This window comes from Salvelinus fontinalis, chromosome 37 (genome assembly GCF_029448725.1).
Source record: "Salvelinus fontinalis isolate EN_2023a chromosome 37, ASM2944872v1, whole genome shotgun sequence".
Taxonomy (NCBI): domain Eukaryota; kingdom Metazoa; phylum Chordata; class Actinopteri; order Salmoniformes; family Salmonidae; genus Salvelinus; species Salvelinus fontinalis.
The window spans coordinates 14,041,821-14,068,965 of record NC_074701.1 but is presented as its reverse complement, the minus strand read 5'-3'; the positions used below and the strand labels follow the sequence as shown (position 1 = coordinate 14,068,965).

General features: G+C 46.0%; 1 protein-coding gene across 1 annotated transcript in view; it reads right to left on the bottom strand.

Moving 5' to 3' along the window:
• Positions 1–27,145, bottom strand: part of thada (THADA armadillo repeat containing) — a 102,859-nt gene that overhangs the window by 20,079 nt on the left and 55,635 nt on the right. Inside the window, exons 30-36 of the mRNA XM_055902044.1 lie at positions 21,990–22,093; positions 16,603–16,685; positions 10,643–11,064; positions 7,371–7,495; positions 1,100–1,172; positions 853–1,003; positions 377–499 (exon numbers count right to left, since the gene is read on the bottom strand). Coding sequence (XP_055758019.1) covers positions 377–499; positions 853–1,003; positions 1,100–1,172; positions 7,371–7,495; positions 10,643–11,064; positions 16,603–16,685; positions 21,990–22,093 — 1,081 coding nt within the window. The remainder of the gene's footprint in view (positions 1–376; positions 500–852; positions 1,004–1,099; positions 1,173–7,370; positions 7,496–10,642; positions 11,065–16,602; positions 16,686–21,989; positions 22,094–27,145) is intronic.

Genomic DNA, 27,145 nt, shown 5'->3' with positions numbered 1-27,145 from the left:
ACGAATCACCACACACACAAATGATATCCAGCACCGGTGTACCCCCCCCCGCCAAACTAGATTTAGCACCCCTCATTCCGGGAACCCTCCCCAATCTTAGCGAGAAACAGCGTCAGTGCCCCTCCCCAACACATGTGTGTGTTTGACACTGTGACAGAGACGGTAATAGAAAGATTATGGGGTAACTGTATATGACCTCTATATCTAAAGCATTTACAACACATCCACAAGCGCTAACTAAACATGATGTAACAGCTGCATGTAGTGCTACTAAAGCACATTTCTTTGAAAATGTCGATTTCGAACCAGATGGAATTTGGTTAAGCAGCCCTTGTGTGTGTTTCAGTGCGTGTCTGTGCTGAGGTGCTGTGCGTACCTGGGTTCAGTAGGTGTGTAGGGAGGTTGGAGATGAAGTCAGCAGCTCTGTCTCTGACATCCTGGTCCTCGTCCTGCAGTAGAGTGAACAGACCTCTCCACAGTGACACTGTGTGGGACACACCTGGCACAATCAAAACTTCATTAGGACACAGACAGATGTATGAAAACATATTAAAACTGCATTCGCATTCGTCACAGTCCGTTTTTGCCTGTTTAAAGTTCAACTCATCTATTTTTATTTTTCGGACGGGTTGCATATGCACAAAGGTTTTTTTGGCGGACAATAATCGCCGTTGTCCAGCATCCTTCCGCAGATGACTCCAATTTAAAAAAGCATTGTCTACCTGTAATCTTCATACACACAATCTGTGTGGCTGTGTCCTTACAAACACAACCAGAAACTACCAACACAAACCAAAAACAAACAACTGTAGCTTCCACAAATACATTCAACTTCCATATAGGCCTACTCACCCAATGGTAGGTTGGGGCTGGTCAAAAGGGTGGGTGTGGCGTTGACCAGTACCTCTGCAGCCATCATCTTGACCTCAGCATTTTGCTCCACACCGCAGGACTGAGACACCAGCGCCCCCCAGCGCCCCAGACACGCTACTGCAGCCACACCCTGATCGGAGAAGGACATAAACACAGACAAACTTATGTCACTGCAGGGCATGGTAGACGCACACAATTTCCCAGCTGGATCATTGGTGGTTCTTACCTGAGGGTCACTGTGTACTAGGTGCACCACCAATCTAGAGGCCAGGGTCAGGGAAGCACAGTGCAACTCCACACTGGAATACAACACACAAACACATTATGACAACAGTAAAACACAAGGAGAGTGTGAGATCTTTACCAACGCAACACTGCAGTAACACACTGCACAAAGAAAACGAGCCCCTACACATCACCATTCAGTAAGCTGTGTGTAAAAACACACACACAGAGCTGACGTATCAAATATTTGTCACATGCGCCGAATACAACTGATGCAGACTTCACCGGGAAATGGTTGCTTAAGAGCCCTTCCCAACGACGCAGTTTAAAAATAATTCATAAAATAGTAACAAGAGGAATAAAATAAAAGACACAGAACAAAAATATAAACACAGCATGTAAAGTGTTGGTCCATGTTTCATGAGGTGAAATAAAAGATCAGAGAAATATTTAATATGCATATAATAGCTTATTTCTCTCAGGTGTGGCATATCAAGAAACTGATTAAACAGCATGATCATTACACAGGTGCACCTTGTGCTGGGGACAATAAAACGCCACTACAAATGTGCAGTTTTGTCACACAACGCCACAGATGTCTCAAGTTGAGGGAGCATGCAATTGACATGCTGACTACAGGAATGTCCACCAGAGCTGTTGCCAGAGAACTGATTGTTAATTTCTCGACCATTAGCCACCTCCAATGTCGTTTTATAGAATTTGGCAGTACGCCCAACTAGCCTCACAACCGCAGACCAAATGGCGTTGTGTGGGCGAGCTGTTTGCGGATGTTAATGGTGATGGGGTTATGATATGGACAGGCATAAGCTACGGACAACGAACACAATTGCATTTTATCTACGGCAATTTGAATGCACCGAGATGCCATGACAAGAACCTCATGTTTCAGCATGATAATGCACAGCCCCATGTCACAAGGATCTGTACACAATTCCTGGAGGCTGAACATGTCCCAGTTCTTCCATGGCCTGCATACTCAGACATTGGGGATGGTCTAGATCGACGTGTACGACAATGCGTTCCAGTTCCCGCCAGTATGCAGCAAATTCACACAGCCACTGAAGAGGAGTTGGACAACATCTCACAGGCCACAATCAACAGCCTGATCAACTCTATGCTACGCTGTGTCACGCTGGATGAGGCAAATGGTGGTCACACCAGATACTGTGATCCACACCCCTACCTTTTTTTAAAGTTATCTGTGACCAACAGATGCATATCTGTATTCCCAGTCATGTGAACGCCATAGATAGGGGCCGAATACATTTATTTAAATTGACCGATTTCCTTATATGAACTGTAACTCAGTAAAATCTTTGGAATTGTTGCATGTTGCATTACCAATCAATGTGCAGAGGTATGAAGTATTTGAGTTAGATACAGTTCCTTCAAAAAGCATTCACACCCCTTGACTTTCTCCATCTTTTTTTGTGTTACAGCCTGAATTAAAAAAATGGCACACGCACACAATACCCCATAACGTCAAAGTGGAATACTATTCTTTTTTTATAAAAAAATGTTTCATAACTTTTAGTTTATTTTTTACAAATGAATAAATACTGAAAAGCTGTAATGTCTTGAGTCAAGTATTCCAAGTATACCCCTTTGTTATGGCAAGCCTAAATAAGTTCAGGAAATTAGCTTAAGTCACATAATAAGATGCATGGACACACTGTGAGCAATAATAGTATTTAACATTATTTTTGAATGAATAACTCATCTCTGTACCCCCCCCCCAAACAATTATCTGTAAGGCCCCTCAGTCGAGCAGTGAATTTCAAACAGATTCAACCACAAAGACCAGGGTTGTTTTCCAATGCCTCGCAAAGAAGGGCACCTATTGGTAAAAAAAACAAGCAGATAATGAATATCCCTTTCAGCATGGTGAAGTTATTTATTACACTTTGGATGGTGTATCAACACACCCAGTCACTAAAAGATACAGGTGTCCAGAGGAAGGAAACAAGGGATCTCACCATGGTGACTTTAAAACAGAGGTGAATGGCTGTGATATGAGAAAACTGTGGATGGATCAACAATATTATAGCTACTCCACAATACTACCCCAAATGACAGAGTGAAAAGGATGCCTGTACAGAATACAAATATTCCAAAACTTGCATTCTGTTTGCAACAAAGCACTAAAGTAATACTACAAAACAATGTGGCAAAGCAATTCACTTTTTGTCCTAAATACAAACATTTATGTTTGAGGGCAAATCCAATACAGTACACTACCAATCTCCATATTTTCAAACATAGTGGAGGTTGCACCATGTTACGGGTGTGCTTGTAATCGTTAAGGACTTTGTAGTTTCAGGATAAAGAAAATGGAATGGAGCAAAGCACAGGCAAAATCCTAGAGCATAACCTGGTTCAGTCTGCTTTCCACCAGACACTGGGAGATTAAGTTCACCTTTCAATCACGTCCAGAAGCTCTTTTCGGTCATAAGAGATTGTAGCAGCAACATTATGTACAAAATGAGTTACAAACAATGCGAAAAAAATAACAAAATAGCACAGTTGGTTAAGAGCCCATAAAACAGCAGCCATCCCCTCCAGCGCCACTATTATAAGCAGGACAATAAGCAAAAACACAAGGCCAAATCTATACTGGAGTTTTGAAAAAGTATAAATAAAAACAAAACCCCCCCGGAAATATCACATTTACATAAGTATTCAGACCCTTCTCAGTACTTTGTTTTAGCACCTTTGGCAGCGATTACAGCCTCACATCTTCTTGGGTATGACGCTACAAGCTTGGCACACCTGTATTTGGGGAGTTTCTCCCATTCTTCCCTGAAAAACATCCCCACAGCATGATGCTGCCACCACCATGCTTCACCGTAGAGATGGTGCTAGATGTCCTCCAGATGTGACACTTGGCATTCAGGCCAAAGAGTTCAATCTAGGTTTCATCAGACCAGAGAATCTTGTTTCTCATGGTCAGAGTCCTTTAGGTGCCTTTTGGCGAACTCCAAGTGGGCGGTCATGTGCCTTTAGGGCTGTCATGTGCCTTTTACTGACAGGTGGTGTGCCTTTCTAAATCATGTCCCATAAATTGAATTTACCACAGGTGGACTCCAGTCAAGCTATAGAAACAGCTAGGATGATCAATGGAAACAGGATACACCTGAGCTCAATTTTGAGTCTCATAGCAAAGTGTCTGAATACTTATGTAAATAAGGAATGTCTTATTTTTTTTTTTAAATACATTTGTAAAATGTATTTTAATTTTTTTTCTTTGTCATTATGGGGTAGTGTGTGTGTAGATTGATGAGGCAAAAAATGATTAAATACATTTTAGAATAAGGCTGTAACGTAACAAAATGTGGAAAAAGGGGTCTGAATTCTTTCAGAATGCACTAGTCTATTGAGTGTGCGTCGGGTCACTGCAAGATAGTTTGGGTATCATTAAATGACTATTTAGCAATCTGGCTATTTAGCAGTAGTATGGCTCTGGGGGTAGAAGCTGTCTCTGTAGTGCTTTGCGGTCAAAGGCGGTGCAATTAGCCACACCAAGGGGTTTTTCAGGCAGTCAAGATGCTCTTGTTGGTGCAGCTGTATAACTTTTTGAGGATCCGAGAGCCCGTGCCAAATCTTTTCAGACTCCTGAGGGGAAAGTGGTGCTGCCGTGCCCTCTTCACGACTGTGTGGGTGTGTGTGGACAATGTTAAATCCTTAGTGATGTGGACGCCAGGGAACTTGAAGCTCTTGACCCACTCCACAACAGTTGCTGTCCGTCAGCCACAACATGCTTCATACAGATTGTGGCATGGTCATTTTATTATAATTATTTATTTTATTTTTTACAGAGAGGCAAGTCTTTGTAATTTAATCCTTATTCTCTTCTCTCACTGTTAAAACAGTGGTGTGTGTGTGTGTGTACAGAGGTGTGGGATGTCCCACAGGTACTGGGAGGGGGACACAATTCAGTCCCATTCAAAATCCTATTTTCCCTAACCACTAACCCCAAAACCTAACCTTAAAACTAACCCTAATTCTAACCATCACTCTAACCTTAACCCCCTAGAAATACCATTTGACCTTATGGGGACTAACAAAATGTTGTCAGTTGGTAAAAATGTTGTTCATTTACTATTCTTGTGGGGACCAGTAAACACGTCAACGCGCACACACACACACACACACACACACACACACACACACACACACACACACACACAGTCGGCCAGATCTCCACACCTGTCGCCAAGTGCACGGGCCAGTCGGGCAGCTAACATAAGACCCGGAGTGAAGGGAGAGCTGGGTAAGTCTATCTCCTTAATCCCCGGCTTTGGCTCTGAATACAGGAGTGGCATCCTCACAACCACAGGTATGTGGGTCCTTTCATAGACGGACAGAGAGCGAGAAGAGGGAAAGAAGGGAGGCAGCACCTCACCTACTGTGCTCCCACCTCTCCATTCTAGCCTGTACATCAATCATGGATGGCTTAGGCCTGTTTTGGCAGCAGGCTTTCACTGCTAGTCCACATCTGTTGTTTACAAAGCATGTGACAAATAACATTCAATTTGAGGACAGGGCACCATTACCAGCGGCCATTTTGAGGTCATTCCTAAAGTTACCTCCCCTATTTCCCAACGTCCTTATAACATAAAGTGCCTTACAAAAGTATTCAGACCCCTTGGATTTCTTCAATGTTATTGTGTTACAAAATGGGATTAAAATTGATTTGTCATTTTTTGTCAACAATCTACTAAAAAATATATATATAAAAAAAAAGATGAATACGTAACTATAATAGTCAACCCCTTTATTCAGGCAAGCCTAAATTAGTTCAGGAGTAAAATTTGGCTTAAGAAATCACATAGGTTATATTGACTCACTGTGTGAAATAATAAGGGTTGACACGATTTTTGAATGACTAACCCTTCCTCTGTCCCTCATACATTCATCTGTAAGGTCCCTTAGTCAAGTATTCATTTGAAACACAGACTCAAATACTAACACCAGGGAGCTTTTCGAAAGCTTCATAAAGAAGGGCAGTGATTGGTAGATGGTTAACAATAACAAATCAGACATTGAATACAATGGGTGTACAAAACATTAGGAACACCTTCCTAATATTGAGTTGTACCTCTTTTTCCCTGAGAACAGCCTCAAACGGGGCATGGACTACAAGGTTGTCGAAAGCGTTCTACAGGGATGATGGTCTATTTTGACTCCAATGCTTCCAACAGTTGTCTGGATGTGTTTTGTGTGGTGCACCATTCTTGATACACACGGGGAACAGTTGACCGTGAAAAACCCAGCAGCGTTGCAGTTCTTGACACACTCAAACTGTTGCACCTGTCACCTACTACCATACCCTGTTCAAAGGCACTTTGAATCTTTTGTCTTGTCCATTCACCCTCTGAATGGCACACATACACAATCCATGTCTCAACTGTTTCAAGCCTTAAGAAATCCTTCTTTAACCTGTCTCCTCCCCTTCATCTACACTGATTTGAAATGGATTTAACAAGTGACATCAAATAAGGAATAATAGCTTGCACCTGGAGTCACCTGGTCAGTCTATGTCATGGAAAGAATTCCTAATGTTTGTACATCTTTAAGCATGGTCAAGTTATTTATGCTATGGATTATGTATTAAACCACCCAGACACATCAAATTCAAATTCATCCTCTTTTCTATTGACTCAGGAAGCTGAATACTTATGCCATGACAAATTTCTATCAAAAATCTAATCTTCCACTTTGACAGAGTATTTTGTGTAGATTGTTGACAAAAATGTACAATTAAATCCATTGTAATCCCACTTTCTTACAATGAAATGTGACGAAATACAAGGGGCATGAATACTTTTGCAAGGCACTGCACAGCTGGAAGAGAGTGTGACCTGCTTATGTCACAAAGTCTCACAGGCTGGACTGGGAGAAGTTCAAGAGCACTATTGAAAGTAATGGAATCTTAGGCTGATGGGATAAGAAGAGAAAGCACTCAATGAGTCAGTGAGGTGGACGTGCTGTGGCTTTCTGACGGCGATCCTAACCCATCCTAAGCCCAACTTTTGTGTGCAGTTAGACCCGAATCACACTAGCGTGCCGAGTCTGCTGACCTGAACCATTACTGTGCTGGTTTTCCACATTGCCTTTCAAGCATGGCTTCAACAACTGTGGAGGTGGATGCGCAACCAGGCCAGCCTTGGCGTGATTGGCTTGACTCAGCTCAGTAGTGTGAAAAGGGTAACAGTGTATTGATGTTTCAGGCCCTTGGTGGGTGGGCTCACCTGTGGGCAAAGTCTTCAGCCAGAGTGAGAACCCGCTCCAGGACCTCTGCCTGGGTCAGAGTCCGCAGACCGTCCCTCCACAGCAGGTCAGAGTTCACGCTGAGGACAGACAGCACCTGCAGCACCTGAGGAGAGAGGGATAGAGAGGGAGAGAGAGCGAGAAAGAGGAGGAAAAGGAGAGAAATAGAGTAAGAGGACTGAGCAGCACCACATCTGAGTCCTCAAATACTCGATTCAAGGTTTGTATTCGATTACTAATAATTGAATACAAGTAATCGAAATTACTGGTTCAATCCCAGGCTGTGTCGTGACCGGGAGTCCCATAGAGCGGCGCACAATTGGCCCAGCGTCGTCTGGGTTTGGCCGGGGTAGGCCGTCACTGTAAATAAGAATTTGTTCTTAACTGACTTGCCTAGTTAAATAAAATAGAGGTGAAGTGAGAGCAGGATTTTTTCCTGACTAATGTCTAGTCTTGAACATGAACAACTGGGTCCTAGCTTCAGGCCCACAGCTCTGGTGTCTGTCCTGTGTGAGTTGGCACTCTGCCCTGGAGATATTTTTACCCCTCTGGATGTTCAGATCCTCCCAGCTAACCCAAACCACGGGCACACAGCTGACACACACACATCCTGTACCTCTGTGTGTGTTTCTGGCTTTCATCCCTTTCGCTCACTCTCTGCCTCATCGCTCGATCTGTCAACCCGTCTGTCCTTCTCTCCCTTTCCCCTTATCCACTTTCCAGGACCTGACTACATCTCCCTTCCTCCAGTCCCACCTCAACTGAGGGATCGGCCGAGCGAGTCGATGGAGGAAGGAGTTGTTTTCCCTCAGAAACCACAACACCTGTTGACATTCCTTCTGCATATTTCTTTGATGATCATTTATTTTTAAAGCATGGAGCTGTTATTGAAGCTTTAAAATGATCCCTGTATGGGGTTAGAAGGATAGCAGTGTGAGTGGGTGTCAGTCTGGGCGGGACGTGAGCAGGTTCTACGGCTTCTGTGGCCGTCAGCTTGTGAGAGTGCTGCCGTCTCAGACAAATATTAAAGTAGTACGATTTTTTGCCTCTGGTCTCTCTGCTGCTTCATGGCTTTTCATTTTTACTACCCCCTTTAATGGGCTCCTGTCTCACCATGTACTGAAATCACACACTCCTAAAACACACACATAGCCATAACAGCAACCTCCCTGACACACACAAACACACTAGGGAAGTGCACGGTTATTTGAATATCTGAACAGACGTTAGTGTGAGTACTTGTGTGTATTTATTTTTTATGTTAATTTTTAATGTTTATTATTTTTTATTTGACCCCCTTTTCTCCCTAATGCAGTTCCGATCTCATCTCATCGCTGCAACGGGCTCGGGAGAGGCGAAGGTCGAGTCATGCATCCCCCGAAACATGACCCGCCTAACCGCGCTTCTTAACATCCACCCGCTTAACCCGGAAGCCAGCTGCACCAACGTGTCGGAGGAAACACCGTTCAACTGATGACCGAAGTCAGCCTGCAGGCGCCCGGCCCGCCATAAGGAGTCACTAGAGCGTGAGCCAAGTAAAGCCCCCCGGGCCAAACCTTCCCCTAACCCGGACGACACTGGGCCAATTGTGCACCGCTCTATGCGACTCCCGGTCACGACACAGCCTGGGATTGAACCCGGGTCTGTAGTGACGCCTCAAGCACTGCGATGCAGTGCCACTCGGGAGGCCCTTTATAGGCCTATTTTAACACTGAAACGGCTGTTTCTAAATGAAATTAAAATATCCATGTGACACTGATACATACAAGGATATACCATGACATTATTAATTTTATAAAACAAACTTCTCAATATCGGTTTTATGACATGAGCCCCATACAAAAGGCCGGTAGCCGACATGTGTAGCTTGGCCAATCAAAGTAGCAAAGAGGCTCAAGTGGGTCGCAAGTGGAGTGAGAGTTCACTAACGCAACGCAAGATGGAATAACATTACGGAATTAAAAGTTACAGAAATGAGAAGTAGCAGGCTACAACGAGCAACTAACAGGTAGGCTGTTTTATCTGAAAGGGCTTGGGGAGAAAGCACAGCATGTGGCCTTCGTTAGCCTAGCTAGCTTCTCAAGGCAACTCCAGTCAAGACCGGCACTGTTATACGGGATGATAAACAACATTACAAGTTAGCTATTCTTGGCTGTAGCTGAGCAGCGTTGCTCTGCTCTGTCTGTCTGCTTGCTCCCATCTCAGCGCCACCTCCGTAGCTACAGCAAGAGCTCCAGCCTCACCCTCATCGCAGCAGTGCTCAGGTTAAAACCGAAAGTTAAAGTAACTGAACGTGTATTTTGAAGATCCAGATATCCGACAAAAACATTCATGATACTCTTCCGAATAGTGGAATTATTTCAAACCCTCATACCCCCCCCACACACACCTTACTCAGCAAATAGCAGTTCCGTCTGAGACTTTTAAAGCACTCTAAAGCTGTAAAGTGAGAAACTGGGCTGAGGAGGATTGCAGGTCAGTCTCACAGGAAGCTGAATGCCCTGCTCCTGCTCTTTTAAAGGCCAACAGATCCAACCCGCAGAGGAAGTCGGGCCCGAACGCAGTGTTTTCTTCCAGAATGCTTTACTGGAGCAGAGGGCTAGCCATGGAAACGGTGTCCTTGGCGTGGAGAGATGCGGCTTAACGGACCGGCTGGTTAAACATTAACGGCTGGGCAATAAAACAGCTTTCAATGAAACACACACATGCGCGCACGCACACACCATTCCCAGCAGTGACGAGTCTTGTCAACTCTTACACAGCTTCATGATAAGAATGGCAGGGCAAAGATTTGGGTAATGGATGGCTGTCCAGTGTTTGAGGAATTGAAATCTGATTCTAGCTGAAATAAACAGGTTGCCTTTTCACTTAAACCTCCACCGTGTGCAGGAGGTGCTGCCTGGTGGAGGAGTGGAAAGTTACCAAACCGAGGAGGGACCGAGGAGAGAGGAAGGGAGGGGGAGAGAGGTTCTCTTGGCGTAGCCATATGGCGCTAGAAGACTCTCACGCAATACTAAAGAAAACAGATTTCTACACGTAATCAATTTGTTATGTTTGTCTTGAGAGGGATGTTGAACACAATTGAGAAGGGTGGACTTGTAGGTTTGATTCCTCCCCAACAGGCTTCATAAAACACCAGCTACATGACTAACTACCGAATAACCATATCAACATGTTTAAGAGCCCTGGAGTTCATGCTTAAAACATGACCAGACCAGAGGGAAAAACTCTGGTCCTCCCCATGTTGTCTTACCTTGGCCAGAGACTGAGGGTGGGCCTCATGCAGGGCCAGGGTAGTGAGGTTTGAGATGATGGTCTCCTGGGGCCAGTGAGAGCTTCTCTCCCCCTCTCCATCCCTCTCCCCCTCATCCCTCTCTCTTTCCAGCCTCCTCAGGACCTCTTCCAGGGCCAGCTCACGGACTTCGTAGTGCGGGCACTGCAGCAGACACCCCAGGAGCAGGGGTCCTCGCGATGTGGTGCCATCCTCCCCCATGCCCCACAGCAGTGGGCTTTCCACGCTGGCGCTGAGTGCCAGGCGTGCCAGGCTGAGGAGATACTGGGTGGTGCCGGGGGGGCCTGAGGGACCACACACAGCAGAGGGGCCTCCAGGGGTCACCAGCTCAGAAGCCATCAGGAGTGCCAGCGTTTCCTCACGCAGCTCCTTTAGCTCGGAGTCTAAGGAGAGACGGAAAACAGGTAGAGGACATTCGCATGCACACAAACACACACACTTGAGGGAGGTGCTGCCAACCTCTGGGGTTGAGGTGTGACAGGTGACGGATGTCCCGCCTTGTTGTACTCTGTTGGCCTGACTCCTCATTGTGCCAGTCACTTCACACCTCCACACTCAGTCCGTCTGCCCTGTCTAGGCTCCAGTGGTTGATAGACGTACAATGACCTCACACGTACCCACACCAGTTCTCCCTGAAGCACAGCTTTACCGCGCTACCAGGACGTTTTTTGGTAAGTCAATATCTTTCTGTAGCTCCATCCCCAACCCCCTCCCCTACTACAATGCTTCAAAATCCAAGACACCTCACAGGGCCTCCTTTCACAGCCAGCTTAATATTAACACACACCACCTCACTCCACCCCCAAGAAGAAAAAAAAAACCTGGCCCCCGAGCGCCACTCAACATGGGCCAGACAAAAAGGGAAATGCTGCATTCCCCCGGGGACGGTCTAGGGTTACCGCGGAGATGGGCCGGGTTACCGTGGAACCAGATCCTCAAAGGGTCCGGCGGCCACATGAGCGGCCCGTAATGGCCATAATGGGAGGACAGTAATGACAACGAGACGAGAGAGGAGGGACCGGTGGGATGAGGATGACTGGAGACAAATGGGGGCTTGTCACACAGAGAGAGAGAGAGAGAGAGAGAGAGAGAGAGAGAGAGACAGAGAGAGACAGAGAGACAGAGAGACAGAGAGACAGAGAGACAGAGAGACAGAGAGAGAGAGAGACAGAGAGAGAGAGAGACAGAGAGACAGACAGACAGAGAGACAGAGAGACAGACAGAGAGAGAGACAGAGAGACAGAGAGACAGAGAGACAGAGAGACAGAGAGACAGAGAGACAGAGAGAGAGAGAGAGAGAGAGAGAGAGAGAGAGAGAGAGAGAGAGAGAGAGAGAGAGAGAGAAGAGCCGCATGTCTGCATTTGGGGTAAGGACACTGCAACCCTATCTGGGTGGTCAGGCCTTTCCTCTCAGTTAAACCCCATGTAGAAGTAGCCACACGTGCACAAACACTCAATCCAGATCTTACACAACTCTACCGTACCAGTGTTCCACAACCCCAGAGGCAGGACGGAGCAGCAGGGAGACGGCAACTACCCAAACAGAGCTGGAGGGAAGTGAAGCAAGTCAAACAGGGAGCAGCCCAAACTCCTGACTTCCCTTTCAACTAGGTCAGGAAACTGATGTTAGGGAGGGAGAGAGAGAGGGGGAGACAAATAGTGAGAGGGGGAAAACATAATTAGGCTGAGAGCAGCGCTGTTTTTATAATGACATTCATCAAAATAGGAGGGGGGGGCACAGCCGGGATTCAGTGAGGAAATTAAAGGCGTCCCACCACAAACTGGCTGTGTGTGTGTGTGTGTGTGTGTGTGTGGACACCGGATGCCAAAGGCCAGTATCTCTGTGTGTGTGTCTTTCTAACGACTTCTCACTTTCGTAACACATGACCAGACAGCAGTCAGAGGAAACACACAGTCGGTCCTACAGAAGAACCACAGTACGACAGTGGACCACACTCAAAAACAGGCCCGGGGCACATCGACTGACCACTGGTTCTAAAATGACCCAATAGCCTGTCCAGTTTGGCAGTGGGCCTTACAAATACTAAAACATAACACAATATAACAGAAATATCCATGATACAACACCATTCTTCACCATCATGATTTTCATTCAAAAACCAGCGTTGACAAACCTGAAACACACTGAACGTGGAAATGGGAGCGTTTGTGAGAGCGAGTACGTGAGAGAATTACATCGGCACTATGTGTGTGGGTCTACTCAAAACACGTCAAATATTTAAACAAAAATGAAACCACATTTGGTTTAAATAAACTTTGCCAGGGTAACACTGCACTGCTTTAAAACGTGTAAATATCCATCCGGCATGGTGTATTTAGACTAAAAGTAAACAAACTTTTCGCTGTGTAGACTTTCATAATCCAATCCAAGATGTATCGTAAACGCCCAGTCCAACTCACAAACCATTTCCTTTCGCTCCCTCTTAGAAAGTGTCTGTGTGAAAGCAAACTTGTGTGAGGCTGTGAGGTTATACGTGTTTGTTATGTTATGCACTGGGAAGGTATGTGTGTCAGAATAAATGATTGTGCTGGTGTGTGAGTGTCTGTGTTTGTGTGTGAGTGAAATATATCCTGATATATGCAAGCCCACTATGTAAGAAAGATGTCGGGGTGTGTACATACTGCTGGAGTCATGGCCCGTGCTGACCCTGTCCGGGGTGTGTATATACATTAGGAGCCTGGTTAAAACAAAGTTATGGATAGAGTACTGTGCTGACCCACTCAATACACTCAAAACGTGTGTGTGTGTGTGTGTGTGTGTGTGTGTGTGTGTGTGTGTGTGTGTGTGTGTGTGTGTGTGTGTGTGTGTGTGTGTGTGTGTGAGAGTATCTATGTATGGCCGTACTTCAGTTTCTTGAGTTTACCAGTACACATTCACAGCTGGATTTTACATCATTCTCCCCCGTCATTACCCAAACTGTGAAAAACAAACCCCAGACGGTGTGTGTGTGTGTGTCTCTGTCTGTCTGTGCTGCAGATGTGCTCTTTCCCATGATGGAGGAGCCTGTACAACCTGCTGGCATCGCTCCCTCTAATTACCTTACAGGCCCTAGGTGGGTGGGTGGCGGAGCATGTTTTTGAGACGGTTTGTGTCTATGGGAATGTGTGTGTTGACGTTGATGATTGGTGTGTGTGATGTGCACAACCTCTGATAATACAAAACACATGTGATTCAACACTAGGATCAGATCCAGATATGTGGCTGCTAACCACTTTTGAGTGTGTGTGTGTTTAACTGAGATCGTTTAAGGTGGATTGAGTCGTGTGAATAACCCATCTGAGAGGTAAGGATAGTGCTGGCCATGGAGTCAGTGGGGTTGGATTTCAGAAACAGACAGATCGAGAGACAGAGCGAGAGAGAGACAGAGCGAGAGAGAGACAGAGCGAGAGACAGACAGAGCAAGTGACAGAGCGCTCCTACAGACGGAGACAGAGCCAGAGGGAGAGAGAGCTCCTACAGACAGAGCCAGAGAGAGAGAGAGCTCCTACAGACAGAGCCAGAGAGAGAGAGAGCTCCTACAGACAGAGCCAGAGAGAGAGCGAGAGCTCCTACAGACAGAGCCAGAGAGAGAGCGAGAGCTCCTACAGACAGAGACAGAAAGAGAGCGAGAGCTCCTACAGACAGAGACAGAAAGAGAGCGAGAGCTCCTACAGACAGAGCCAGAAAGAGAGAGAGCTCCTACAGACAGAGCCAGAGAGAGAGCGAGAGCTCCTACAGACAGAGCCAGAGAGAGAGCGAGAGCTCCTACAGACAGAGCCAGAGAGAGAGCGAGAGCTCCTACAGACAGAGCCAGAGGGAGAGAGAGCTCCTACAGACAGAGCCAGAGAGAGAGCGAGAGCTCCTACAGACAGAGCCAGAGAGAGAGCGAGAGCTCCTACAGACAGAGCCAGAGAGAGAGCGAGAGCTCCTACAGACAGAGCCAGAGAGAGAGAGAGCTCCTACAGACAGAGCCAGAGAGAGAGCGAGGGCTCCTACAGACAGAGCCAGAGAGAGCGAGAGCTCCTACAGACAGAGCCAGAGAGAGCGAGAGCTCCAACAGACAGAGACAGAGCCAGAGAGAGAGAGAGCTCCTGCAGACAGAGACAGAGCCAGAGAGACAGAGAGAGCTCCTACAGACGGAGACAGAGCCAGAGAGAGAGAGAGCTCCTACAGACGGAGACAGAGCCAGAGAGAGAGAGGGCTCCTACAGACGGAGACAGAGAGAGAGAGCTCCTACAGACGGAGACAGAGCCAGAGAGAGAGAGAGCTCCTACAGACGGAGACAGAGCCAGAGAGAGAGAGAGCTCCTACAGACGGAGACAGAGCCAGCGAGAGAGAGAGCTCCTACAGACGGAGACAGAGCCAGAGAGAGAGAGAGAGAGAGAGAGCTCCTACAGACGGAGACAGAGCCAGAGAGAGAGAGAGCTCCTACAGACGGAGACAGAGCCAGAGAGAGAGAGCTCCTACAGACGGAGACAGAGCCAGAGAGAACTCCTACAGACAGAGCCAGAGAGAGAGAGAGCTCCTACAGACGGAGACAGAGCCAGAGAGAGAGAGAGCTCCTAACTCCAAAATGTGCTGCTGCTGTTTTTACTGGCTTGGTTGGAGCAGAGGAGGGGGGAGGGATCAACTGTGCCGCCGCCAAGAGCCCCCCCCACCCTTCTCCTTCACCCCTCAGAGATGTGTTGGTTACACAGCAATGTGACTGTCTGCAGGAACTGCCCAATACATTTCCAGTTCCTACTTAGTGGATGATGCCAGTAAAAGTGAAAAAGGATGATTCCCCCCCCACCCCCCCCAGGTAAACGGCACTCTAACCCATAACAGTCTAAGCCCTGTCTACGACAAGGGAGGGAGGGTTCTACGAAGCTAAATGGAATTGTTAAGGTCATACCAAGGACCATTTTGCTATTTGATTTTAAATTTTAAGACCTCTTGAAGTAACCCCAAAAATACATAAACATTTTTGATGAAAAAATTATTTTTGGTATTACTGCTATTAGCCCCTAAAAACGCACTGAATAACAGATTCATCACTACATGAACCAAGAGATAGTCCCCTACAAAAAATCAAAAGTATTTTATGGATTTTTGTATCATTATGCTAATTAGGTAGAGGAGGACAGAGGGATGGGGCAGTTGGGCTGAGAGGGGTTTGGAGGCTGCGGTGCATTTGTTATGTAAGGGCTGAATGCAGACTTGTTTTAAACAGCCGTAAACGTTTCCACTGGCCGGGACATGTGTTGAGCACATGGACCAAAAACACACACCCCTCCGCCTTCAACTGGGTCACAGGCACAATCCCGCCATCTGTCAGAGGCTCGCCTTCGGTTTCACATTCTTCCTTTGTGGAGACCCTGATCACGCAGACGAACACACACACGCGCACGCACCCACTTCCCTAAATCACCCAGGCCACAAACCAACCAACAGTTCTGTGAATCGGTCAAAATGGAGGACAGTTGGACAGGCCATGCCAACACACTTCAGTTATTAATATTATTAAGAAAATGGAGAGGTCATTCTAAGTGATCGAAGTGAACTCTCCAGACCAGAGAGATAAGCCAGACGTTTGTTATGGCACAACATTCACCAGGGTATAGAAATCACCTTCATGAAAGGCTTGGCCAAAAATGAGTTAACAAAACCGCATTTTACCGCTATTTTTACTCCAGGGGTTTCTTATGTCCCTCCCTCCATCTCAAACAAAACTTGTTTCCATATCAAACCAACTCAAATGTGTTCCCTGTCACACTTGGAATGGTCACATTCAGTTGGCATCAAAAGAGAGAAAACCGTTTGAAAACGAGGCAACAGTAAAACCTGAACTCGAAGCACTTTTCCATTTTCTCCATTGTCTTGCCTAACGAAGGAAGTGGGAGGCAGTGCCACACATCCGTTGTCTGTCTGGTTCACTTACCTCCAACAGGAGCAGCCAGGGGTCCACACACGGCCCCCAGCACGTCCACAAACACAGCCCGGGTCACTAAACACAGGTTCTGCCTGGAAACAGGAGGGAGATGTTGAGGAGGAAGAGGATGTGCGAGAGGATGGAGGGAGAAAAGAGAGAAGAGACCGAACAATCAGGTTTCACTGTTCTTTGACTTGAGGCGTATTTTCTGCTTTATTCAAAAGATACCCATAACATTACAAGTAATCTGTTGACAAAATCGAATTCTCACAGTCAGTTGTCTGTACAAAGGTGAGCGTTAGAACTGAGCATTGCGCTAGATGTGAGTCACTGTTATTTGGATAAAACCTTCAAAATGGTTACTTTAAACTAATTTATGACATTGCTGGGAGTGTGTAAACGATTTATTTTATTACCATGTAATTTTTGAATGTTCTCCATAGTTATGTACTTGAAAATGTATAAATTGACTAATTCGGCACATTTGGGCAAACTTGATAAAACATTTTGAACAGTAATACAATGGTTCATTGGGTCAGTCTAAAATTTGCATATACAATGCTGCCATCCAGTGGCCAAAATCTAAATTGCGACTGAACTCCTAAGTGACAAACTCAGAAAAAAAGAAACGTCCCTTTTCAGAACCCTGTCTTTCAAAGATAATTTGTAAAAATTAAAAAACTTCACATATCTTCATTGTAAAGGGTTTAAACAGCGTTTCCCATGCTTGTTCAATGAACCATAAACAATTAATGAACATGCACCTGTGGATCGGTCGTTAAGACACTAACAGCTTACAGACGGTAGGCAATAAAGGTCACAATTATGAAAACTTAGGACACTGAAGAGGCCTTCTACGGTTTCTGAAAAACACCAAAAGAAAGATGCCCAGGGTCCCTGCTCATCTGCGTGAATGTGCCTTAGGCATGAGGACTGCAGATATGGCCAGGGCAAAAAAATTGCAATGTCCGTACTGTGAGACGCCTAAGACAGCGCGACAGGGAGACAGGACGGACAGCTGATCGTCCTCACAGTGGCAGACCACATGTAGCAACACCTGCACAGGATCGGTACATCCGAACATCACACCTGTGAGACAGGTACAGGATGGCAACAACAACTGCCCGATTTACAACAGGAACACACAATTCCTCCATCAGTACTCAGACTGTCCACAATAGACAGAGAGGCTGGACTGAGGTGCTTGTAGGCCTGTTGTAAGGCAGGTCCTCACCAGACATCACCGGCAACAACGTCGCCTATGGGCACAAACCCACCGTTGCTAGACCAGACAGGACTGGCAAAAAGTGCTCTTCACTGACGAGTCGCGGTTTTGTCTCACCAGGGGTCAAGGTCGAATTCTCGTTTATCGTCGAAGGAATGAGTGTTACAACGAGGACTGTACTCTGGAGCGGGATCGATTTGGAGGTGGAGGGTCAGTCACGGTCTGGGACGGTGTGTCACAGCATCATCGGCCTGACTGTTACTTTTGATTTTGACCCCCTTTTTGTTCCGGGACACATTATTCCATTTCTGTTAGTCACATATCTGTGGAACTTGTTCAGTTTATGTCTAAGTTGTTGAATCTTATGTTCATACAAATATTTACACATGTTTGCGGAAAATAAATGCAGTTGACAGTGAGAGGACGTTTGTTTTTTTGCTGAGTTTATAATGGCCTCTTGCATTTCAAAGATAATTTTTTTTTAAATGTTTTTTTTCTTTGTATTATCTTTTACCAGATCTAATGTGCTATATTCTCCTACATTAATTTCACATTTCCACAAACTTCAAAGTGTTTGATTTCAAATGGTATCAAGAATATGCATATCCTTGCTTCAGGTCCTGAGCTACAGACAGTTAGATTCGGGTATGTCATTTTAGGCGAAAACTGAACAAAAGGTTACAATCCCTAAGAGGTTTTAATCGCTCAACACGTGCCACATGTGCGCGCTCCCTCAAATCATTTGGAGAAAATATCCTTTCAATTTTATTCAGCTCTGTTCATTTGTATTCGACATACTATAAAACAATACCGTGGAATTCTAAGCAAATCTTGTCTGCTAAATGAACTAGTGTAGCCCACAGCCATACGGCATAACCAGATCAGGGCCTAACATAAGAACAACTCAGAGTATGCTATTTTGTTCTTCTGAAATAGGAAACATGAAGAAAATGTAGTCTGAGACCGGTCTATTGTGATGGTGTAGGCTATATTACATAGATTTATTAGACTTTTAAAAATGGAACATCAGTGGCTTGTAGGCTATACATGGAAACCAGGAGATGCTTAATGTGTTTATGTTGATTAACAGTCAATTACCGTGACACCGGCAGTTATCTGCTTGACAATCACCGGCTGATGAAACTTCGTGACCGCCACAGCCCTATTCAGGAAGATGATGAAATCCCAGGATAGAGGCGGTCACATGAGATGCCAAAGGGCATACACAGTCCCATCGTCTCCATGGTGTGTGTAATATGTCCGTGAGTCACCAGAGAGACTTCTGCAAATATACATGAACGTAACTGTGTGTATGTCCAACAGACACCAGAGCAGCTTGTGTGTGTGTGTGTGTTCATCAAGCGTGTGACCACAGCGTTCGACCTCAGCGCTGCGAAAGACCACAAGCGCGTGTGTGAGAACAAGGGGGCTAGTGTGTGATGTTGACGTCACATTTTCATCACTCGGATATTAAAACACACACACACACAGGAAGAGAAGAGTGAGATTTAAGTGAGAACAGATTTGTAAAGGGATGAGCCTCATCCCAACCTGGCTGTTCCAGCACTGCGAAGCTTTATTTAAGATCCTGAAGTGTCAGGGTCCTGGGTGAGGCAGCGGTCAAAAGCACTGCACTGCAGTACTGGGGTACAACCGACAGGACCGGGAGACCCCATAGGACGGCAAACAGCACCACCCGGGGTAGGGGAGGGTTTGGCCCATGGCTTTCCTTGGCTCATCATGCTCTCGCGACTATTTGTGCCAGGGTCGGGTGCCTGCAAGCTGACACAGATAGTCAGTCCAATGGTGTTTCCTCTGACACATTGGTACAGCTGACATCCGGGGTTAAGCGAGCAGTAAAATAAAAAAGTAGGAGGCTAGGTGGGTCCTGTTTCAGAGGACACGTGACTCGACCTTCGCCTCTCCCGAGCCCATTGAGGAGTTGCAGAGGTGTGCCAAGGGACCTAGTTCAGGAAGATACGCTTGTGGCCATACCCAACTAAACACGCCTGTTCAGGGTTGGGCCTAGTAAAGCGACAGATGTCAAGCCAACAATGCACTCCATATGATCCTTAGGCATTAGTAATGGCCACATCCAGGTAACTGCCAAAATAAAGCAAACACCAACATAAAGTATCTTCATAGGGCGTTGGGCCTCCACTAGTTAGAACAGCTTCAATGCACCTTGGCATATATTCTACATGTCTGGAACTCTATTGGAGGGATGCAACACCATTCTTGCCTGAGAAATTCCATCATTTGGTGTTTTGTTGATGGTGGAAAACGTCGTCTCAGGCACCACTCCAGAACCTCCCATAAGTGTTCAGTTGGGTTGAGATCCGGTGACAGACGGCCATGACATATGGTTAACATTCTTTTCATGCTCATCAAACCATTCAGTTACTACTCATGCCCTTTGGATGGGGGAATTGTCATCCTATGGGGCCATAGCCATGGTAGCCAAAATAATGGCATGCCCAGCATTAATATACATGACCCTAAGCATGATGGGATGTTAACTTCAGGAACCACACCTGTTTGGAAGCACCTGCTTTCAATATACTTTGTATCCCTCATTTAAGTGTTTCCATTCTTTTGGTTACCTGTATGAAGACACTGGTATGGTAAACCATTAAAAAGTGTGTTAGTATGGGCCTCTGTAGTCAACGTTGAATACACTGGGAGAGCAGACAGCCATTTTGACGGTCAGTAGCCTAATGCTGACTCATTCTAGCATATGAAAACTTTAGGGACCGCAAGCCTAAAAAAATTGGAGGGTAACAACTGACTCAAGCTAGAATTCAATGGTTATGCAGTCATACATTGACATACCATGGAATTGTTTTACTTTGTGTGCACTTAAGGCGTTTTGAGCTATAATTTGACTCTATAAGTTATTTGTTACATTGTATTTTTTCCCCCAATTGGTCCAGTTGGTTTCACATTGCCAAAATAAACCCCACAAAATCCGTAGGCTTTCACACCAAATTGATTTGGTGCGTTGTTTCCAAACTCTGGTGCGTTTACCTCCTAAGTTCGGTTAGTTTGGACTGGCGCACTTAACGTGGTTCGCTCAAAAAGAGTTGTCTCGGTCCGATTCAATTGGCACTGTGGTGCGGTTCGCGGCAGGTAAGAAAGCCGTATGGACCAAACAGAGGAAATGAACCAGAGTCGCGCATTAATATTGGTTGTTTGACTGCAAACACTTTATGAAATGCACGCAGCATCATCTTGAGACATTCTGTGAGTAGCAGGGCATTTATGAGTTCATTAGGGGAGACGGGGGCTATACCAGAGATACAGGCTACTGATGGCCTATTCACGTCGCAGTTAGAGCAGCTATTGCACTGTTTCCTTCTGCATGTTGTTGGAAGACCAAAGTGAAAGTAAAATGAAGATTGGGACACAAAGTGATGCTTCATGATAATCATAAATGGATTTAACGTGAGCGTGAGCAAATGACTTGCATGGACAAGTGGTTTTGTCTAGGAATTTTTGTTTGTTTGACATTTGGCAATGTGAAACCAACCAGACGAAATGAAAGAAATGCAATGCTACAAATAGTGAAACTGATTCGAACTATAGCTCAAAACCATGCGTGTGAAAACGCCCTTAGAAGATTTGTTTGCGGTGTTTGAATTCCTATTTGACAATGCCCACATCGCAATCGCTAATGTTAGGTAAAGGATGCTTCAAATGAGCTCAGTTGTAGACTGCCCCTAGGACTGTTTCCACTAGGGTGGTGGGGGGGGGGGGTAGAGTCTCTCTGCCCCACCGCCAGCGTGTGCGTCCTGGATCTCTGCAGGGGGCTGTGAAGCGGCAAGCGATCAAACGGACAGATGGTGCAGCGCCTGAGCGAACAAGTATCCACCTCGGCATCTTAATAAGGAGTCACTGGGACCAAGCGCAGCAAGCTAGCTAATCCCCTCCACACCCCTCTGTGCTATCTCCTGCTTACCTGGTCAGGCCCTGGTTTGGGGCAGAAAGATTGGTGGTTGTGGTGGGGGAGGTTGCTTCCATTGAAATGGAAGCCTGTGTGGGGTGTGAAGGGAACTGAGCCAAAGAGGGGATGGGCAGTGGAAAAATAAGCTATTCTTAATATCAGGAACGGATGGTTATCTGTGTTGCGGTGTGTGTGTGTGCGTGAGAGAGCGAGCAAATGAGTGGTGACCTGGAGGCGAGCCACAGTCGTGGGCGCAGGGCTTGGCTGATGTCACTTCCTGCCGCCTGGGGTCTGTGTGTATCCGTCTGGTAGGAGCGCAGCAGGAACAGCACCTAGACCACACACACACACACACACACACACACACACACACACACACACACACACACACACACACACACACACACACACACACACACACACACACACACACACACACACACACACACACACACACACACACACACACACACACACACACACACACACACACACACACACACACACACACACACACACACACACGTCATTTCAACTGGTTAAGTAATAACAGTGTGTGTAGCTGAACGACCGAGGCGTGAAGTGCCGTGCGTTCAACTAGGAAAACAATCGCTGAGGTTTGGAGACGATCACAAACAAAGTCAAAGTAGTTTACATTGGCCTGAAAAACGTTGTGTGCAGTTACCAAGTGGCTGTTTGGGACCAAGAAAGACATAACATAACACAACGTTTTGTTACGTGCATTACAAAATGGCTGGATGATAATATTACTCAGTTGAGATTAGGGTTGCACATTGAGGAATATTAAGAGGTGGAAACTTTCCATGGGAATTAACGGAAATATATGGGAATTTATATTAATACCATTTAAATGTAGATGTTTCCAGCATTGGATATATTTAACATATCATATGGAGAGAGAAACAAAACACTTTTACCTTGTCATAAGTAGACATAATTGCAAATGATTAAATCCATCCAATAGAAATAAAAATATTAAAATGTAGTTATGAATTGAACTTTAATTAAACGAGTTGACTCTTCACATTGGATGATTTTACTGAACAAAATAAAGGGAATATTGAATGATCCAACGTTTTCAACATAGATCTGTAAAATGATAGTCCAGAAACGAAAGCTTTGGTTGTCATTCTCTCAGGCTTCCAAGTCTTCTCCCTGGACCGCCTCAATGTTCACCTCTTAAACATCAGACTCTGAGGTCTCATCTTCACTGTCACTTTCCAACCTTGTTGAGGATGTCTCGTTGTCAGGCTCAAAAAGCCTCAAATTCCCCGGATGGCCACCAATTTTTCAACCCTTGTATTGGTCAGCCTGTTGCATGCCTTAGTGTGTGTGCTCGCAAACAAGGACCAGTTGCGCTCTGAGGCGGCTGATGTTGGTGGGATTTGGAGGCAACAGGGGAAAGAGTCTCAAATAGACAAAGTCCCTTCCACCAGGTGGCTGATGCAATATGGCAGTCGTGCCAACATATCTCATCTCCATTCCAAAGCCCTTGCTTGGAAGTGTATTTCACCAGACTGCCAAGAACCTTGCCCTCATTCAGGCCAAGGTCATCGAAACACGGTAGTGATGACACCATAGGCCATGTTGATCTCTGCACCAGACAGAATGCTCTTGCCAGCATACCTGAGGTCCAACATGTACGCTGGGGCGTGTATGGGCTTCAGGCAGAAGTCGTCACGCTTTTTGATGTATTTCAGAACTGCAGTTTCCTCTGCTTGAAGCAACAGTGAAGTGGGCAGGGCAGTATGGATTTCTTCTCTGACATCTGCAAGCAGAGTCTGAACATCAGACAGGGTGGTATTGTCTCCCTCAATCCATGCAATGGATTGCTATAGGTTTCAGGAGTTTCAGGCTGCTTACCACTCTCTCCCAAAATACATCATCCAGGAGGATCCCTCTTGATGGGGCTGTCAAATCAAATCATATTGTATTTAATATTTATTTTCATTTTACCTTTATTTAACTAGGCAAGTCAGTTAAGAACAAATACTTATTTTCAATGACAGTGGGAACAGTGGGTTAACTGCCTTCAGGGGCAGAACGACAGATTTTTCCCTTGTCAGCTCAGGGATTCGATCCAGCAACCTTTCAGTCCCTAGTCCTACGCTCTAACCACTAGGCTACCTGCCGCCCCCTTATATTGGTCACATACACATGGTTAGCAGATGTTAATGAGAGAGTAGCGAAATGCTTGTGCTTCTAGTTTCAACAATGCAGTAATATCTAGTTAGATTATCTAAAGTATTCTAACAAACTCCGCCAATTTCTTGATAACAAACTATAGTTTTGGCAAGTCGGTTAGGACATCTACTTTGTGCATGACACAAGTAATTTTTCCAACAATTGTTTACAGACAGATTATTTCACTTATAATTCACTGTATCACAATTCCAGTGGGTCAGAAGTTTACATACACTAAGTTGACTGTGCCTTTAAACAGCTTGGGAAATTCCAGAAAATGATGTCATGGCTTTAGAAGCTTCTGATAGACTAATTGACATCACTTGAGTCAATTGGAGGTGTACCTGTGAATGTATTTCCAGGCCTACCTTCAAACTCAGTGCCTCTTTGCTTGACATCATTGGAAAATCTAAATAAATCAGCTAAGCAATTTCCAAACGTCTGAAGGTACCACATTCATCTGTACAAACAATAGTACGCAAGTTTTAACATCATGAGACCACGCAGCCGTCATACCGCTCAGGAAGGAGAAAAGTTCTGTCTCCTAGAGATGACGTACTTTGTGCAAAAAGTGCAAATCAATCCCAGAACAACAGTAAAGGACCTTGTGAAGATGCTGGAGGAAACAGGTACAAAAGTATCTATATCCACAGTAAAACGAGTCCTATATCGACATAACCTGAGGAAAAAGGGGGAGGCTTGCAAGCCGAAGAACACCATCCCAACGGTGAAGCATGGCTTTTTAACAGTCTGATGGCCTTGAGATAGAAGCTGTTTTTCAGTCTCTCGGCCCCAGCTTTGATGCACCTGTACTGACCTCGCCTTCCGGATGATAGCGGGGTGAACAGGCAGTGGCTGTTGGTCTTTGATGGTCTTTTTGGCCTTCCTGTGACATCGGGTGCTGTAGGTGTCCTGGAGGGCAGGTAGTTTGCCCCCGGTGATGCGTTGTGCAGACCGCACTACCCTTTTGAGAGCCTTGCAGTTGAGGGTGGTGCCATTGCCATACCAGGTGGTGATACAGCCCGACAGGATGCTCTCGATTGTGCATCTGTAAAAGTTTGTGAGTGTTTTAGGTGACAAGCCAAATTTCTTCAGCCTCGTGAGGTTAAAGAGCCGCCCGCTTCTTGCCCTTTCACCACTCTGTCTGTGTGGGTGGACCATTTCAGTTTGTCCGTGATGTGTACGCCGAGGAACTTAAAACTTTCACTTTCTCCACTACTGTCCCGTCGATGTGGATGGGGGGGTGTGCTCCCTCTGCTGTTTCCTGAAGTTCACGATCATCTCCTTTGTTTTGTTGACATTGAATGAGGTTATTTTCCTGACACCACACTCCGCGAGCCCTCACCTGCTCCCAGTAGGCCGTCTCATCGTTGTTGGTAATCAAGCCAACCACTGTAGTGTCGTCTGCAAACTTGATGATTGAGTTGGAAGAGTGCGTGGCCACGCAGTCATGGGTGAACAGGGAGCACAGGAGAGAAATGAGAACGCACCATTGTGGGGCCCCAGTGTTGAGGATCAGTGGGGTGGAGATGTTGTTCCTACCTTTACCACCTGGGGGCGGTCCGTCAGAAAGTCCAGGACCCAGTTGCACAGGGCGGGGTTGAGACCCAGGGTCTCGAGCTTAATGATGAGTTGAGGGTACTATGGTATTAAATGCTGAGCTGTAGTCAATGAACAGCATTCTTACATAGGTATTCCACTTGTCCAGATGGGATAGGGCAGTGGGCAGTGTGATGGCGATTGCATCGTCAGTGGACCTATTGGGGAGGTAAGCAAATTGGCGTGTGTCTAGGGTATCAGGTAGGGTGGAGGTGATATGCTCCTTGACTAGTCTCTCAAAAAACTTCATGATGACAGAAATGAGTGCAACAGGGCGATAGTCATTTAGTTCAGTTACCTTAGCATTCTTGGGAACAGGAACAATGGTGGCCATCTTGAAGCATGTGGGGACAACAGACTGGGATAGGGATTGATTGAATATGTCTGTAAACACACCAGCCAGCTGGTCTGTGCATGCTCTGAGGACGCGGCTAGGGATGCTGTCTGGGCCGGCATCCATGCGAGGGTTAACACGTTTAAACGTTTTAATCACATTGGCCACGGAGAAGGAGCCCACAGGCGTTGGTAGCGGGCTGTGTCAGTGGCACTGTATTGTCCTCAAAGCGAGCAAAGAAGTTGTTTAATTTGTCTGGGAGCAAGACGTTGATGTCCGCGACGGGGCTGGTTTTCTTTTTGTAATCCGTGATTGACTGTAGACCCTGCCACATACGTCTCGTGTTTGAGCCGTTGAATTGCGACTCTACTTTGTCTCTATACTGACGCTTTGCTTGTTTGATTGCCTTGTGGAGGGAATAGCTGCACTCTTTGTAGTCGGTCATGTTTCCAGTCACCTTGCCATGAATAAAAGCAGTGGTTCGCGCTTTCAGTTTTGCGCGAATGCTGCCATCAATCCACGGTTTCTGGTTAGGAAATGTTTTAAAAGTCACAGTGGGTACGACAACGCCGATGCACTTGCAAATAAACTCGTTCTCAGGTTAGCTTTGTTAAAATCTCCGGCAACATAAATGCAACATCAGGATGTATGGTTTCCAGTTTACATAGAGTTCAGTGAAGTTCTCTCAGGGCTGTGACTATAATCGAAGTCTTGGAAGATAATTCGGTCGGCATTTGATTGTAAGGAATTCTAGGTCAGGTGAACAAAGGGACTTGAGTTCCTGTATGTTGTTGTGATTACACCATGAGTCGTTAATCATAAGGCATACACCCCCACCCTTCTTCTTACCAGAGAGACCTTTGTTTCTGTCGGCGCGATGCATGAAGAAACCAGGTGGCTGTACCGACTCTGACAACATATCCCAGCCATGTTTCCGTGAAACAGAGAATGTTACAATCTCTGATGTCTCTTTGAAAGGAAACTCGTGCCCTAATTTCATCCACCTTGTTATCTAGAGATTGGACATTGGCGAGTAATATGCTCGGAAGCGGTGGATGGTGTACTTGCCTTCTGAGTCTGACCAGGCCGCTCCGTCCGCCTCTCCTGCGGCGACCGCGTTGTTTTGGGTCGGCCTCTGGGATAAGATCCCATGTCCAGGGTGGAGGTCCGAACAAAGGACCCGCTATGGGAAAGACGTATTCCTGGTCGTAATGATGGTAAGTTGACGTAGCTTTTATATCCAATA